This window comes from Talpa europaea (genome assembly GCF_964194135.1).
Source record: "Talpa europaea genome assembly, chromosome: 7".
Taxonomy (NCBI): Eukaryota; Metazoa; Chordata; class Mammalia; order Eulipotyphla; family Talpidae; genus Talpa; species Talpa europaea.
The window spans coordinates 63,745,430-63,759,828 of record NC_140074.1 but is presented as its reverse complement, the minus strand read 5'-3'; the positions used below and the strand labels follow the sequence as shown (position 1 = coordinate 63,759,828).

General features: G+C 48.1%; 1 protein-coding gene across 5 annotated transcripts in view; it reads right to left on the bottom strand.

Moving 5' to 3' along the window:
* The window catches only part of RGS3 (regulator of G protein signaling 3), a gene marked incomplete at both ends in the record, with an annotated part of 117,433 nt that overhangs the window by 31,062 nt on the left and 71,972 nt on the right, over window positions 1-14,399 (bottom strand). Inside the window, one exon of one of the 5 annotated variants that reach the window (XM_084238175.1) lies at window positions 1,056-1,237. The exons of the other annotated variants lie outside the window; for them this stretch is intronic. Coding sequence (XP_084094301.1) covers window positions 1,056-1,109 — 54 coding nt within the window. Of the gene's footprint in view, window positions 1-1,055; window positions 1,238-14,399 lie in introns of those variants that run through there. 5 annotated transcript variants of the gene reach the window in all.

The window sequence follows — 14,399 nt, the reverse complement described above, 5'->3', positions numbered from 1 at the left end:
CAAGTGCCAGGGCAGAGGGCTCTTCCTGGATACCTTGGGACAAGAGTAGAGATGTGGGCCCACTGACTTAAGAATTGGCTTCTGTTTGCTCAGTGGCTGGCTCTGTGGGGCGAGCAGTTCCCTAACCTGACCCCTTCTTGTGGGTCTCAGCTGGAGGCAGGAGAGCCGGGGCAGGACCTTTCCCAAAGGACCCCGGGCTCGGGAGGCAGTGCATCCCGACTTGTGCTTTCAGCAACTGAGACCAACCATCTGAGACCACTTCCTTCCCTGACAGGGAACTAGCAGGAATGGCTATGCACGGCGCCTGGTGTGCGGTCAGCATCCCTGATGTGATCCTAGCACTTCTGGCTGAGTGCTCCCTCCCCATGCAGTGTCCCGACTTGTGGTCACTAAACATTCCTTTCTCCCAGAAAGAAAAGCCGCTGGCCAGCCTAAAAGTGAAGAGCACACACAGCAGAAACATGCCCCTCACCCTGAGGGACCCCCGCCCCCTGAAACACACACACACACACACACACACAGAGCTGTCTCAGTCCAACACAAACAGTTTGGTTGCAACATGCCCATCAATGGCTGCCCTGGGGAAGAAACAATGGAAACAGGAGCATAGGGCAATCTGGACAAGAGCCCCCCGCCCATCACACACACACCCCCTGTCACAGAAGCACCTACCCACCACACTCCGGCAGGGGCCCAGGCGACTCCTGGCTGCCGCTCCTGCCAGCCCGCCCGCCGGGTCTCCGCCTGGCTCCTCCCGAGGGCGGGCGGGCAGGCAGGGCGGCGGGCAGGCGGCGGTGTCAAGCGGCTCCTTCCCCAGACAGAGCTCCTTTGTGTCAGCAGAGCTATTTATGGACTTACCCAAGTTCCCCAGGGCAGCGATACCTGCTGGGAAAGGCAGAACCGAATGACCAGGTTCCACCTCCCACATCTAGGTAGCGTTTTTTTCCAAGCCCTTGCATCACCCGTCCTCCTCCTCCTCTCCTTCCTCCTCCCCCTTTCCTTGCTCTCCTCCTCCTCCTCCTCCTCCTCCTCCAGCTCCCTTCCCAAACACACACCCTGTCCAGCCGGCTGTCACCACTCCGGAGCGAGGCTGGATTTCTTTCTTCCATCAAATAGAAAACTGATTTCTCAAGCCACTTTCATCCGAGAAGGAGTCCAGGATGCCTCGAGGAAGAGTCCTGGGCCAGCGGGTCCTTCAGCCTGCGAGGTGCCTGGCCGGCTCCTGGGCGGCACACTCACCCCCGTCGCCCATCCCCAGGGCCCTGGCTGGTCCCGGAAGAGCTGCTCCAGAGGGAGAGGCATCCATTGCTCACAGCAGCACCCCCTTGCACTGGGATTCCGAGCTGGCTGCACCCCACACACATCCTGAGGGCTACCCGGCTGGGGCAGTGCAAAGCCACTGGCCACCGCTCCCCAGCAGGACAGAACCAATCACAGAGGCTTCCCCGTCACGCCCCCACCCCCACGCTGCTCTCATCCCAGTGGGCGGCTGCAATTTAACCCAGGGTCCTGCAGCCAACACAGGCTGACTCGAAGAATGCGACCGCCCAGCGCGGGGGAGCGGCCGCTTCAGTCACCTCCCCGCGCACCGTCCAGTGCAGCTGGACACACATGTTTCCATTTAGAGCCTTTGTGTGCGAAACTCTGGGGAATCAGAGACGGGCAGAGTGGGGGAGGGGGACGGCTTCCTCTCCCCCCACCCCAGACAATGGCTGAGAGGGGGGTGCATTACAACAACCCCAAGAGTTAGGGTCACGAGTGAAGGAGATACCCCTAACAGAGAGACCGTGGGGATCAGGGTCCCCAATTCTACTTCCAGCTCCAGCATTATCTGGCTGGGCATCACTGCACAGGCCCCTGCCCATCTCTGAGTCTCGGTCTGCTCAGCTGTGAAATGGAGCTGACAACACTTAGCCTGCCTATCTGTGGAATGAACAGAGGACTCAGTGATTCTGTGCCATGCTCTGTTGCGAGAGCCTGGCCTTCATTAATTAATTTAATCCTCCAGCACCTTGTGAGATGCAGACTATTATTATCCTGTTTATAGATGATGGATCCAAGATACAGACTGTCAGAGGAAGCTGCTCATGCTCACACAGGGAACTGACTACGAAGCCAGGACAGAAGACCAGTGCCTCTACTTCTACTCACGTGAACCCCCCACCCCCACTCAAAGCTGCTTGAAGCCGTGGCTGTAGCTACTGGGATGTGTTGTCTGATATCAACAAATGCATCCCGAGTTGTGCCTGGGACAGAGTTGGGGGTGTCCATCCCATGGCCAGCTCCAACCTGACCAGGCTACCTACTGGAGTCACAAGCACCCTGGGATGTCAGCACAGGAAAAATGGAGAAGGCAGAACTCCTAACCTCACTTCCTACTTCACCTCCTTGGTCACCTTGGGCTGAAGGGCTGTCTCTATGCCCCCCCTCTCCAATATTAATCTCTGCCTTTCTCCCACTTCCTCTTTCTGTTGCTCACAAAAACTTGCGTATACACACATGATGGTGTAAGAAAACATCCTTTATCAGGGCTAACCCAGACAGTCCTCACCTGAGTCCATCACTTACAAAGCCAGTCAATGTTTTGTCTGGTCCCTGAGGGCAGAGCCAAAGCAGTCCTAACAGGGCCCAAGAACCTTCCAGATTGGAAGGCTGTCACCCCTGCAGGCTCCTGGAAAGCAGGACCCATCTTTGCCGAGAGAAACAAAAGAGATGAGTCTCAAGATGGTCAATTCTAATGGGGCTGACCAATTCCCAGTGTGACTGGCAGGTTCCCTGGATGGAACTTCTGGTGCTTAGGGCAAGATTTCCTCAAGTGGACAACCTGAATATTGAATTCCTTGACCTGAGAGGAGCCCTCAAGCTTCACCTGAATCTTCTGCTTTCAATCAGCAAATAGTTCCAGAACACCAACTACATGCCAGGCTCTGTCCTAGGCCCTTGGGATGTGGTGGAGAACACAGACTTGGGCCCTGCACGCACAGAGTGCGAGGAGCAGACATAACCACACAGCCCAACTCATGAGTCCAAATTAGATCCAGAGCACGATGGGCATAGAAACTCTGCCTACCCACAGTGCTGGGTCCTGAACAGATCCAGAATACATTCACTCGTGCTCCAGATGATAGAATGAGGAAAGGGTACAGTTTAGTGCCCTGGCATCAAGTGCCTGCAGGAGCCTGGGACAGCCACTGCCTCTGCCTCACCAGGGCCCCAGACACAAATCAGTGGAGCAGTGCACACCCTGGGGAGGCTGGGGGAGTCACTGACAGACAAAATATCTGAGCCAGAAGGGCCCTAGGAGATCTTTTGCTTTTATTCCCCACTTACAGTGAGGGAAACCAAGGCCAGAGAGGGGAGGGCCATTCCCAAGGAAACAGAGCAATTGAATGGCAGGACTGGGACCAGGGATTGCTAACTCCAGTTCAGTGCTCCTTCTCTGCACCCCTACACTTGTCAGATCTGTATAAATGATGGTGCTGATGGTGTGGGAGGAATTGGGATCTAAGACATGGGGCAATCCTGTGGCCTCCAAGCCACAGGGATGGGCACCTGAGCACTCAGGGCCTGGGCCCCATTTATTGATCCACATAATTTATTTAACACACACTTACTTGACACTTAGTAGGTGTCAGCACTGTTCAAACACTTCCGGATTGTTGACTCATTAATTCTTCATAACCCTATCAGATATAATGTCTAATGGCCCCATTTTGCAGATGGGCAGAGAGCTCACAAAAGTTGCTAGAGGTCACAGAGTAGGAAGTACAAAGCTATGGTCACGTCCAGTCCACTTCACTCATGCCTTGCACCATTGCACGGGTAAGCCCATGGAAATGAGAAGCAAGCTGGCTGTATGTCCCAGGCATGCAAGCAAATGTCTCACTGTTCAGACAAGTTGGCGGCAGCAGCTCCAAGGGCTGGGACCAGGGAAGGTCAGCAGGGAGCTGGTGTGTATGTACCTCCCATTTGGGACGGCAGCACCCCCAGGGCAGAGCCCCAGGCTCCAGAGAGGGCCCAGGTGGGATACGCAGCAGCGGTAGGATGCAGCCCAGGCACTGTGGACAGGCAGGTGCCCCTGCAGCCCACACCACAGCCAGGCTTCTACCACTTCCCTTGCTGCCCCTACTGCATCAAGTACCATATACCCAGGCTTGCATTCTCCAGAGCCCACCAAGAACCGTGCACAGACAGAAACCCACCCACCTCTCCCAGGCAGCCTCCACTGGCCAATGCCCTCTGCAAAGAAAAGTGATTTAGTGAACTTCCCCATCCTGGTTTCTGATCCAGAGTCCACTGGGATTCTGTTCCAGGTTCGGGGGAGGTGACGCTACGAAGGCAGAAGTGGGCACAAGTCAGGGAGAGGTGTGGTTCCAGCAATTCTAGAGTGTCTGGCAAACTAAGACCACCCCCAGGCCCCACCAGCAGCTACATGGGCTTTCACTAGCCCCGGACATAAAAGGCCAGGTCTGTGCTTGGTACCTGGGGTCATGAGAGCTTGGGTGGGACATGCTGGCCTCATTTTCCACAGAGCCTTGCAGCTATATGAACCTGCTCCAGAAGAGGTGAGGACTCTGCCCAAGAAACTGTGCAATTACCTGTCTCTGCCCACCCCAGCCTAAGCTTTGAATCAGCTAACCCACTTAGGAAGTTCTGGGCTCTTATTCATTGAGTCTCCCTGTCCTGGCCTAGGTGGGTGTCTATGGACTCCTTGCAGAAAGGCCCTCTCCACTGAAGAGTCTGCCAAGAGACATTTATTCAGTACTTCAAATAAATGAGAATCCCTCCTATGTGCTGGAGCTGTGCTCAGAACTAAGGACGCGGACAGACAGGGCCGCAGCCTGCTCCTGGGTTCTCACTTGGCCCGTGGGCAACGTTGAGCCCAACTGAGGCTGCCATCAGGGACTGTCCTGCCCACTGTGTTCTGGCCTCTGTGACCTTCACACCAGGGGAGGGAACACACTCCCCTACTGCTTGTGGAGGTTGTGGTCTGGCCTCTCCTGGTGACATGTGCCTGGTTTTTGGGGCACAGACTGCCAGGGCTGGGGTGCCTGGTGGGAAAAAGTAGTATCATCAGGGTTAGATTCACAGGGAGCGCTGGCCTGTAGTCTATAGAACCCAGGCCTAGTCCCGTCCCTGGCCCCTTCAGGCCCCTCTAGACTCTCTCACTAAAGGAGTAGAAACACAGACTTCAGACTCCAAAAAAATGAGTGTGCCTTATCTCAGGCAAGTTTTAGCTTCCTCATCTGTAAAATGGAGGCTTTCTCACCTGCCTTAACGGCATAGAGACGCATTGCATGCCTGGCATACAGTAAGACAGTAGGAGCATTCACCGCTATGTTGTTCTTGCTATCATTGTCAAGGAGCAGAATTTACCTTGAGAGGGTTGGCGTACAGACTACATTTAAATGGGTGGTATCTGTTGAGAGTCTAACAGATGAGGACCTAACATGGCCCCTGGTGTATACAAGCAGCTAATAATCTCGAACATTTATTGAGTGACAGGCTACCCTCATCACCCCCATCTTACAGATGGAAAACTCCAGTACAGAACAGTTACATGGCAAAATAGGCAGTCTGGCTCCAAGGCCTATGCACTTCACCTGTAAGCTCGGCCCCCCATCTCATGTACCCTGAATACCTCTGCCCTTGCCATCTGCCTCTACCACAGCAGCTTCAGGCTGCAAGGACAATTCTCAATGGGTTCACCGGAGACACTTAGGAGCTGTGTCTCCCAACCACAGCAAGAAGGCGGCCACAGGCACCAATAGGCAGGAGACCAAATGTCCCCCTGTCAAGCTGGCCGGCTTTTGCCTCTAGCCTGGGGCACACATCGCAGTCACCTCAGCAGCATCAGGCTGACCTTGGCGACTGTAGCAGCAAAGGATGGCCAAGAACCATGACCATCTCCCTTGCTGGTTCCTATCCAACCAACCCCATGCTGGCCTACGATCTCAGGCTTCTGAGAGTAATCCTCGACCCACTGTGCTTGTGCCAGCTCCAGGGTCAGGCTGTGTCCTGACGACCCAAGTTCCTGGGAAGTATTCAGCACAGAGCCACTGACTCAGATATGTGGAAGCCAGCCCTGTGACCTTGGCTGCTGGACAGAGTTCATCCACACACTCCCCCGAGTTCACTCCCTGCTTGGACTGTTGGGCCGAAGCCCAGGCCACCAAAACAGGCGGTCAGGAGGGAAAGGCTGGACTGAAGTGTTGGCCTTGCTGCTGCCTTCTGTGAGGCCTGGGCCAATGCCCTCTCTGGGCCTCAGTTTCCCTGTCTGGAGTCTGGAGTTGAACTAGATTAGTGCTTCACGAACTGACTCACCAACTGGTTTGCAGTAAGATGACTAGCAAAACTAAGAGTGTTTGGAAACTTTCATGGCAAGTTAACATTGGCATGACATCCAAATGCAACACCAGTGGACTGGTCTCATTGAATAGGGTTCCTGAGAAGTCACTGTGATGTGAATCTCATCCATGAACAGTATAAGGGCATTCACCACAGGTGGCTTAAGAAACCCTGGTTTGAATGAGCCTGTTTCCAGGAGGACTCTCTAACCAGGCCTCAATCACTGCCTTGGCACCCATACTATGGTGGGACTGTGACACCGCCCACACTGCTCCTGGCTCACAGAATGGCTTGAGCCAGATCCAGGTGTCATCTCTCACCCAAACACTCCCCATCCAATTAATCACCAAGTCCTGTGGATCCCACCTCTTGGGTACCATGGGCATCTTTCATCTCTCTCAATCCCTGCTGCCTCCGCCCTCATCCAAGGCACCAGCACCTTTCCCAGAGGTGACGACAACTGTCTCTCCTCCTGCCTCCTGCCTCTTGCCTTGACCTTCCCCAAGCCATTCCCCACAACCCAAATCTAACACAAAGATCAAGGTCAGGCTTCTCACACAGCCTCTCAGTCAAAACTGTCCTCCAGCCATCTGACCTTCATCCCCTTTCTCATGCCCCTCTCACACTGGTCTTCTTTAAGGTGCTCCCCGAGAATGATCCTTCCTCAGAAGCTTTCCAAATGTCCCTCACCAGGTCCTCCTGATAGACACTTTCATGGGAACTTTGGTCACAATTATCACCGATTTATAATGTATTATTCACATTTGGCTGGTGTCTGTCTGTCCTCCAATTATCCCTCCACCACACTAGACCAGTAGCCCTGTGGGGATGAGCCTTGTTGGTTGATGAATCACCAAGTGGAGACATCAGAGACCTTGCCTGACCAGCTTCTATTCTCCCTTCTTTGCCATCAGAGGCATTACCCTTCCTTCCCTCACTCTCGAACCAGGTGATTCATATGGAACTGACCCACCTCCCACTGCAGGGATGCACAGGTCTCCAGGCCACAATGGTTGATTTTCACCCCATTGTCTCAGTGACTGGGATGGGTGCACGAGCCACCCAGAACCAATGAGTCTCAGGCCCAGGACTATTGTTGAAATGATGAGGGAGTAAAACAGTAAGGCCACAACTCTGGCACTGCTGGTATCTATAATGCTACCTGTAAGGAGAAAGCCAATGCTACCTGTAAGGAGAAAGCACAGGCAGGTGAACCACATGATAGAGAGGGCAAGGCCAGTTCTTGATGACAATGCTCAAGGGCCTGAATCCAGCTATGCCTGAAACCTACCCTCCACCATCCAATAAATTCTATTCTTCACTGAAGGTAATCTGAGCTGGGTTTTGTCACTTGCCACTGGAAGATTCCTGACTAATAATACTAGATCACTAGTATACTTAGCACCATGTCTGATATACAATAAGCACTCTGAAATTATTTGCTCATTCATGCAGTCATTCAATAAACATTCAGCAATGAGAAAGTGCCCAGGTTTGCTCTATAGGAACAGTCACCTTGGCTGATGTTCAGAGAGGTGACTGAAGGGAGAGGAATAGGAACAGGCACAGGGAGATCCACCAGAGACCAGTAGTCCCAGGGACAAGGCTGAGACTGAGGGTTATGGGGAAATGCACAGATGTCCCACTATGAATTCACTGGGGAACATTTGACAATCCTAGCTCCCCTCTGGTCACTCTCCCAATGTTTAGCACTCCCATGTTTCTTCCCACTGGCTATAGAGTCTCCAGTTTCGACACTCAAATTTTCACCGAAGGGTATTAGGGTGAGGGTCAGATTCAGGTCAGATTCAGGTCAGATCTGGAAGTCGAAGTTGACCAGCAGGTTGTATAGGGCCATGGCGAAAAATATGAGCTTTGGAGCCACTTGTCTTGGTTCAGGTCATGGCTTACACCTCCTAACTGTGAGGCCCTATACAAACTACTTAACCTCTCTGTTCCTTTGTGTTTCATCAGTGGTGCTGGGCAGATTACACATTAGAACACATTCGATAAATATTCGTGCCATTATTATTATTATTAATCATCTTATTATTTGTAATAGGAAACTTCAAGAGAGGAAACTGAACACTTAAAAAGTAAACAATTTCAAAAATACAAAATTTCCCTGAACAAAGAGAAGATGTGGGCCTTCCAACTGAAAGGACTTACCCCCTTAGTCAAGGAAAAATTACCCGAAGAGAACAAGTGGCCAGAAATGATCGGGTACAATTTCCAAAGACTAGAGAGAGAAATCTTGCCGGTTTCCGTGAAGAAACTTCGGAGAACCAAGTGAGGATTGTGCCTCTTCCAACACTAAGTGCTGGGAAACAGAGCGTGGCTCCCAGGTTTCTGGGGGAGAAAAGCTTTTAACCTAGAATTCTGTACTTGGGAAAAAGATGACTCAAATCCAAGGGCAAATATTTTCAAACTTACAATGACTCAGGAAGTATGCCACCCACAGACCCTTTCTGGAAAAATTACTCAAGAATAGTCTCCCGACAAAAATGAATCAAGATCAAGAAGGCAAGCACGATGTGATGTGACTTATAAGAGACAGGCGAGCAGAGCAGCCAGAGACATTTAGACACTTAACGACCAGTCACATCATTGAGAAATAAAGTGCAATTTTAGGTAAATGATTCTTAGAGCATAATAGAAGTAATGTTTAAAAATAGTAACAATCATAAAGTAAAATCCCAGATGATTTCAACAAGAGACCTGGAAGAAAGCAAAGAGAAGTATGAGCAACTGACACATTCAATAGGAGGGACGACAAACTATTACAAAGCTGGTATCATTCCTGATACTGAAATATGCTTGCGAGAAAGGTAAGAAGGATAGGGACCTCCCTGGTGGCCTCGGGGTTAAGTCTTAGCACTATCACTGCTGTGGCCTGTGTCCATCCCCCGCCAGGAGCTGACCCACATATGATAGAGCAGACCTCTCCTGTCTGGCCTGCTGCTCCCCTCAGCAGTGTATTTCAGTAGATCCACCTGTTCTGCTTCCCACTCTGTTTCTGGTGAATCCTTTAGCTTCTGGCACCTCTGGCCTACACCCCATTTATTCTACAAAAAATTAAAAAAAGGTAAGGGTAACACCACCAGCAGACTAGTCTTAGGGTATATAACACCAAAGGAAATTTTGCAGAAGAATAATGGGGAAGGGAGTAGCCTGAGCATGTTTAAAACATATTATGAAGCTTCCTGAGGTAGGAATAGACAGGTTAATGAGGGAAACAAAAGCACTAAAATCTAACTCACTTATGTGTGTGGAAATTTGGTCAATAAGTGAGAAAAGGCAAGATGATTCAAAAGAGAGATTTGGAAAAACTGGTTAATCATTTGAGGCAAAAAAAATTAATGAGTGTTCCATCTGATATAAGGAACTATATTAATTGCAGATAGATTAAAAATATGAATGTAAAAACAATGGGATAAAAGTACTTGAACAAAATATAGAAGAATATATTCATTATAATCTTGGAGTGAGAAAGGCCTTAGAAAGTAGGACACCTTCTACCCCTTCCCTCCCCAAAATACTTGATTACAAAAACCTTTGGTTATGAAAGAATGTTAACTTCTGAATGATGAAAGATACTATAAATAAAGTTAATTGACAAATGACAAACTGGAAAAATATTTGTAACCTAGATAATAGGCAAACGGGTACTATTCTAAATATCTAAAAGGTTCTTACAAATAAAACTAATGTCCAAGGAGAAAACTGGGCAAAGGAGATGACCTGACAAGCCAAGGAAGAAAAATAAATGATTAATTTAAAATAAAGCCCAGCTTCACTGAGAAATAGCGACATGTTAAGATTAAAAAGAGCTTCGTCACTTCTTAAACCAACAAAGAATCAAAGGAGCAGTAACAGGTAAGGTGCAGGGCAACAGACATTCTCATTCACTATTAATAGGAACATAAATTGTTCTCTCTGTTCCTTTGTTTTCTTATCTGTAAAAGTGTTAATAACAATAGTGTTGGGCAGATGACTCTTTAAAGGGAAGCATTTGCAGGGCACTTTGGAGAGTGTCACTCTATCCTAGAGAAAGGTGCAGGGAGACAGAATCCACTCCAGCAGTGCTGGTAACATCACAACATTAGAAATAGCCTAACTGCAGGTCTGTAGGGGAGTAGCTAAATAAATTTGGTCCGTTGTCTAGCAAAAAGAGAGACTACTTTAGGCACCAATGAAATAGATTTACATATTAAATTTCAAAAAATGAGTTAGAAATTTTCAGACAACATACTATCTAGGAGAATAATGCACAGCACATGTCTACCTATATGCTTGGGAAAATATTTGGAAGAACCCACCAAACTTATAGTAGTGGTATTGATGGGGAAAGGATTTGAGGAATGGGGAAATTTCTTTATTTTATTCAGTTTTGTAAGGTTTCAGACTTTATTTTTTGGTACATACAAGTTTTGCACAAATATATTATCAGTTAAAGAACATATATGTTAAATAAATATTCCACCATTTGCAATATTAATTAAAATTTTTAATATCCTCAAATAAGTTTAATACATTAAATTTACACATTAAAAAATGTGCAAGACCTATATGAAAGATTTTTTTCAGAACTTTACTTGGGAGATCTTAAAAGAAACTGCATAAATGAAGAGACATAATCTCATTCTTGGGTGGGAAGACAGTATTATACAGACTTCAATATTCCCCCTTTCGATGGATAGTTTTAATATGATTTTAATCAAATGTCAGTGAGACGTGGGAGGGGCAAGAAGAAGGGAAAAACTGAATAGAATTATACTGAATACCATTTTAAAGAATAAATATGTGAGCATGGGGGAGAAAAAACAACTCCTCCTAACATAATATGCAGGCATAGGAACAAATAACTGCGAAAAATGAAAAGGATTCTGTCGTATGCTATATATCAAAGTAAATTCTAGACAGACTAAAATGTTAAAGTTGAAAAATAAAACCATAAATTTCAGGAGTGGGGTGAGGGGAGGGATGGATAGGGAGTATTATATAATCTTGGGATGAATACAACACCAAAGGCAAAAAGTGATTTTAAAAATTTATAGATGTGATAGTCATCCAAAAATTTCAACTCAAAACTATAATATTCATGCCCATAGGGTGGTTATAATTTTTCATATGGGAAAGGAACAAGTACTGGAGAGGATATGGAGAAATTAGAATCCCTCTACACTGTTGGTGGGAATGCAAAATGGTGCAGCCACTTTGGAAAACAATCTAGCGGTTCATCAAAAAGTTAAAAATAGAGTTATTGCTTGACCCAACTTGGTCTCTACCCAAGAAAAATGAAAACATATGTCCACACAAATACTTGCACACAAAGGTTTATGGCAGTGTTATTCATAATAGCCAAAAGGTGGAAGCAACTCAAATGTCCATAAATGGAAGAATGAACAAACAAAATTGGTATATCCATACAATGGAATATTATTCAACCACCAAAAAGGAATGACGTTTTGATACATGCCAATAATAGAGCCTTGAAAACAAGCAAAATGAAAGAAGGCAGCTGCAAAAGACCAAATATTATAATGATTCCATTGACACCAAAGGTCTAAAATAGGCAAATTCATAGAGACAAGTAGAGGACGGATTGCTTTGAACTGGAGTAGGTGGAGGACTGGTAGATGACATCAAAAGGGTACCATTTTCTTTTGGAGATGACAAAATGCCTTAAATTTGATTGCAGTGATGGTTGCACAAATCTGGCAATATACTAAAAACCACCAGATTGTATACTTTAAAAGGATGAATTATTTGACATGTGAATATCTCAATAAAGCTACAACCAAAACAACTTCTAGATATGACTGTCTACAAATCCGAAACATCTATACTATGTTTCAAGGATTTTTATTTCAAGTTTTATAACAATAAAAAATTAAAACAATCTAAACATTGAAGTACTGGAGATTATTTAAATAAAGACTGTTTCATTGACACAATAGAATTCTCTGCACATACTAAATACAATGGCATAGAAGAAAATTTATTGACATGGACACATGTACACACTACATTGTTAAATGGGAAAAAAGCCAGTTAGAAAAGTCTGTCAGCTGGAACCCCAATTTGCAAATAAGATGTATGTATATATAAACAAATGCCTAACAGGATACACCCCAACATGGTTACAATGGTTATCTCTGGGTGTTGGACTTAAGGGTGAACTTAATTTCCTTCTCCTCGTTCAACTATATGAAATGTTTTCTCATAATGCACATGAATTACTTTTATAACAACACCAAAAAAGTCAACTAAATTTAAAAAAATATTTAAAACACCTGCCATGCGCCCATGGGTGGAGGCCCCAAGGAAGGGGATTGCAGAGCAAGAACATGTTCACGCTTCATCCAGAGATGACAAGCTACCTGAGCACCTCCCCCATGCCAGCATTATAATGGACACAGCACAGACAATCCACTTTTATCCTCATGAGAATCCAGGAATACGGGTGTCTTTGCCTCATTTGATAGATGTTAGGTAACCTGCCACAATCCCACAAGTAGTGAGAGGCAGTGCTAGGCCAGGGCCTGCAGGACCCTTGTCTCCACCTTAGCTGTCTCTGCTTGTTCCTGGGGAAGGGCAAAAAAAGATCCTGAGCTGCTAGGCTCTGTGTCCTACAGGCCAGTTCTACGCTGGCCCTTGTTCTCCCTTCCTGCACTCAGGCCAGGGGGTGACAGAAGAACAAGTCAGCAAGGGTGAGGACACCAGCAAAGGGAAGGCGTGACCCTGAAAGGCCAGCTGGCCAAGGCCAGGCCTCTGGGCAGACTAGCTGGGGACACCTCGCCTGCCGGGCGACTCTCAGGAAGCACAAGCACTTCCGGACCCAGGAGTTCCCAGGCCCTGCTCGAGCCCAGAGGCATTGGGAGAAAACTTCACAGGCCAGCTGAACAGCAGGAGGAAAACAGCCTGCCACCTGGAACTTTCTCACTGGGCCTGCCCTTCCCTACTCTGGGTCTCCAGGGTTTCTTAAGTCAGAGGAGGGGGTGTGAGAGCTCCACAACCCTCCCAGATCTAACTTCTCTGAAGCTGTGGCACTTTCTTACTGGGGCCTGACAGGAAGAGGAAGGGGGTGAGACACCCCACCCAGCTCCTGAAGAAGCCCCCTCTCTTCCCCTCCCCTCCGTTCCCACTGCTGTTTTTAGAACAGGCCACAGGGAGCCTCTCCACCAGCCCTGCCTTGCACTGAGCTCCAGGTAAAACACAGCAGCCCATTCATTCCGCTCCAGCAAGAGCACGTCAGGAATTTACAGGCGAGCCAACTGAAGACACGCTCTCCCCACACCATCAGCGGAGCCATTTCTCACTATTTCCATTACAGCCCGAAGTGGTGACTTGCTTTTCCTAATGATGACCCAGAGTGAGAAGACAAGAACGTCTCGAAGACCATCTGCTTCCTGCCCCCAACCTCAAAGATTTCAAGAGTCACTGAACAGGCGCGGGGCTGGAAGGTAGAGGGGTGGGTCCTAGTTCCAGCACTCAGTTTGCCAGTTCTTCCTCTCTCTAGTCTTGCTGCCCACATGCCCGTTTGTTAATCCAATCATTGATCTTGGTGGGGGAGGAAAGTTTTCAGCTCCACATTCTAAGATTCTATGGTTGCATCAAAATCTGTCACTCATAAAATAAACACTGTATGCCCTGATTTTAGGCCTGTGTCGCCTTGTGTTCTCAAAGTCCATCCGAGCTCGACTGTAGGAGTGGATTTCCCATTGAACACTACGTTATAAATGGTGATCAGTTTCTGAGCCTAGTACTTCACCCTAAATGCTCTTCCATAAGAAGTAGCAGCACAGGCCTACCCTGGTGGCACAGGTGGTTGAATGCCGTGCTGTGAAGCTGTCTGCAGCCTCTGCAGCACTGGTTCGATCCCGGCCAGCCGGCTAGGATCCCACATGGCACGGCAGACCTCTCCTGTCTCGCCTGCTGCTCCCCTCAGCAATGTATTTAGTAAGTCTGCCTGCTCTGTTCCCCGCTCTGTTTCTGGTGAATCCTCTCACCCTCCCACACATCTGGCCTGTACCCCAGTTCTTGTATAA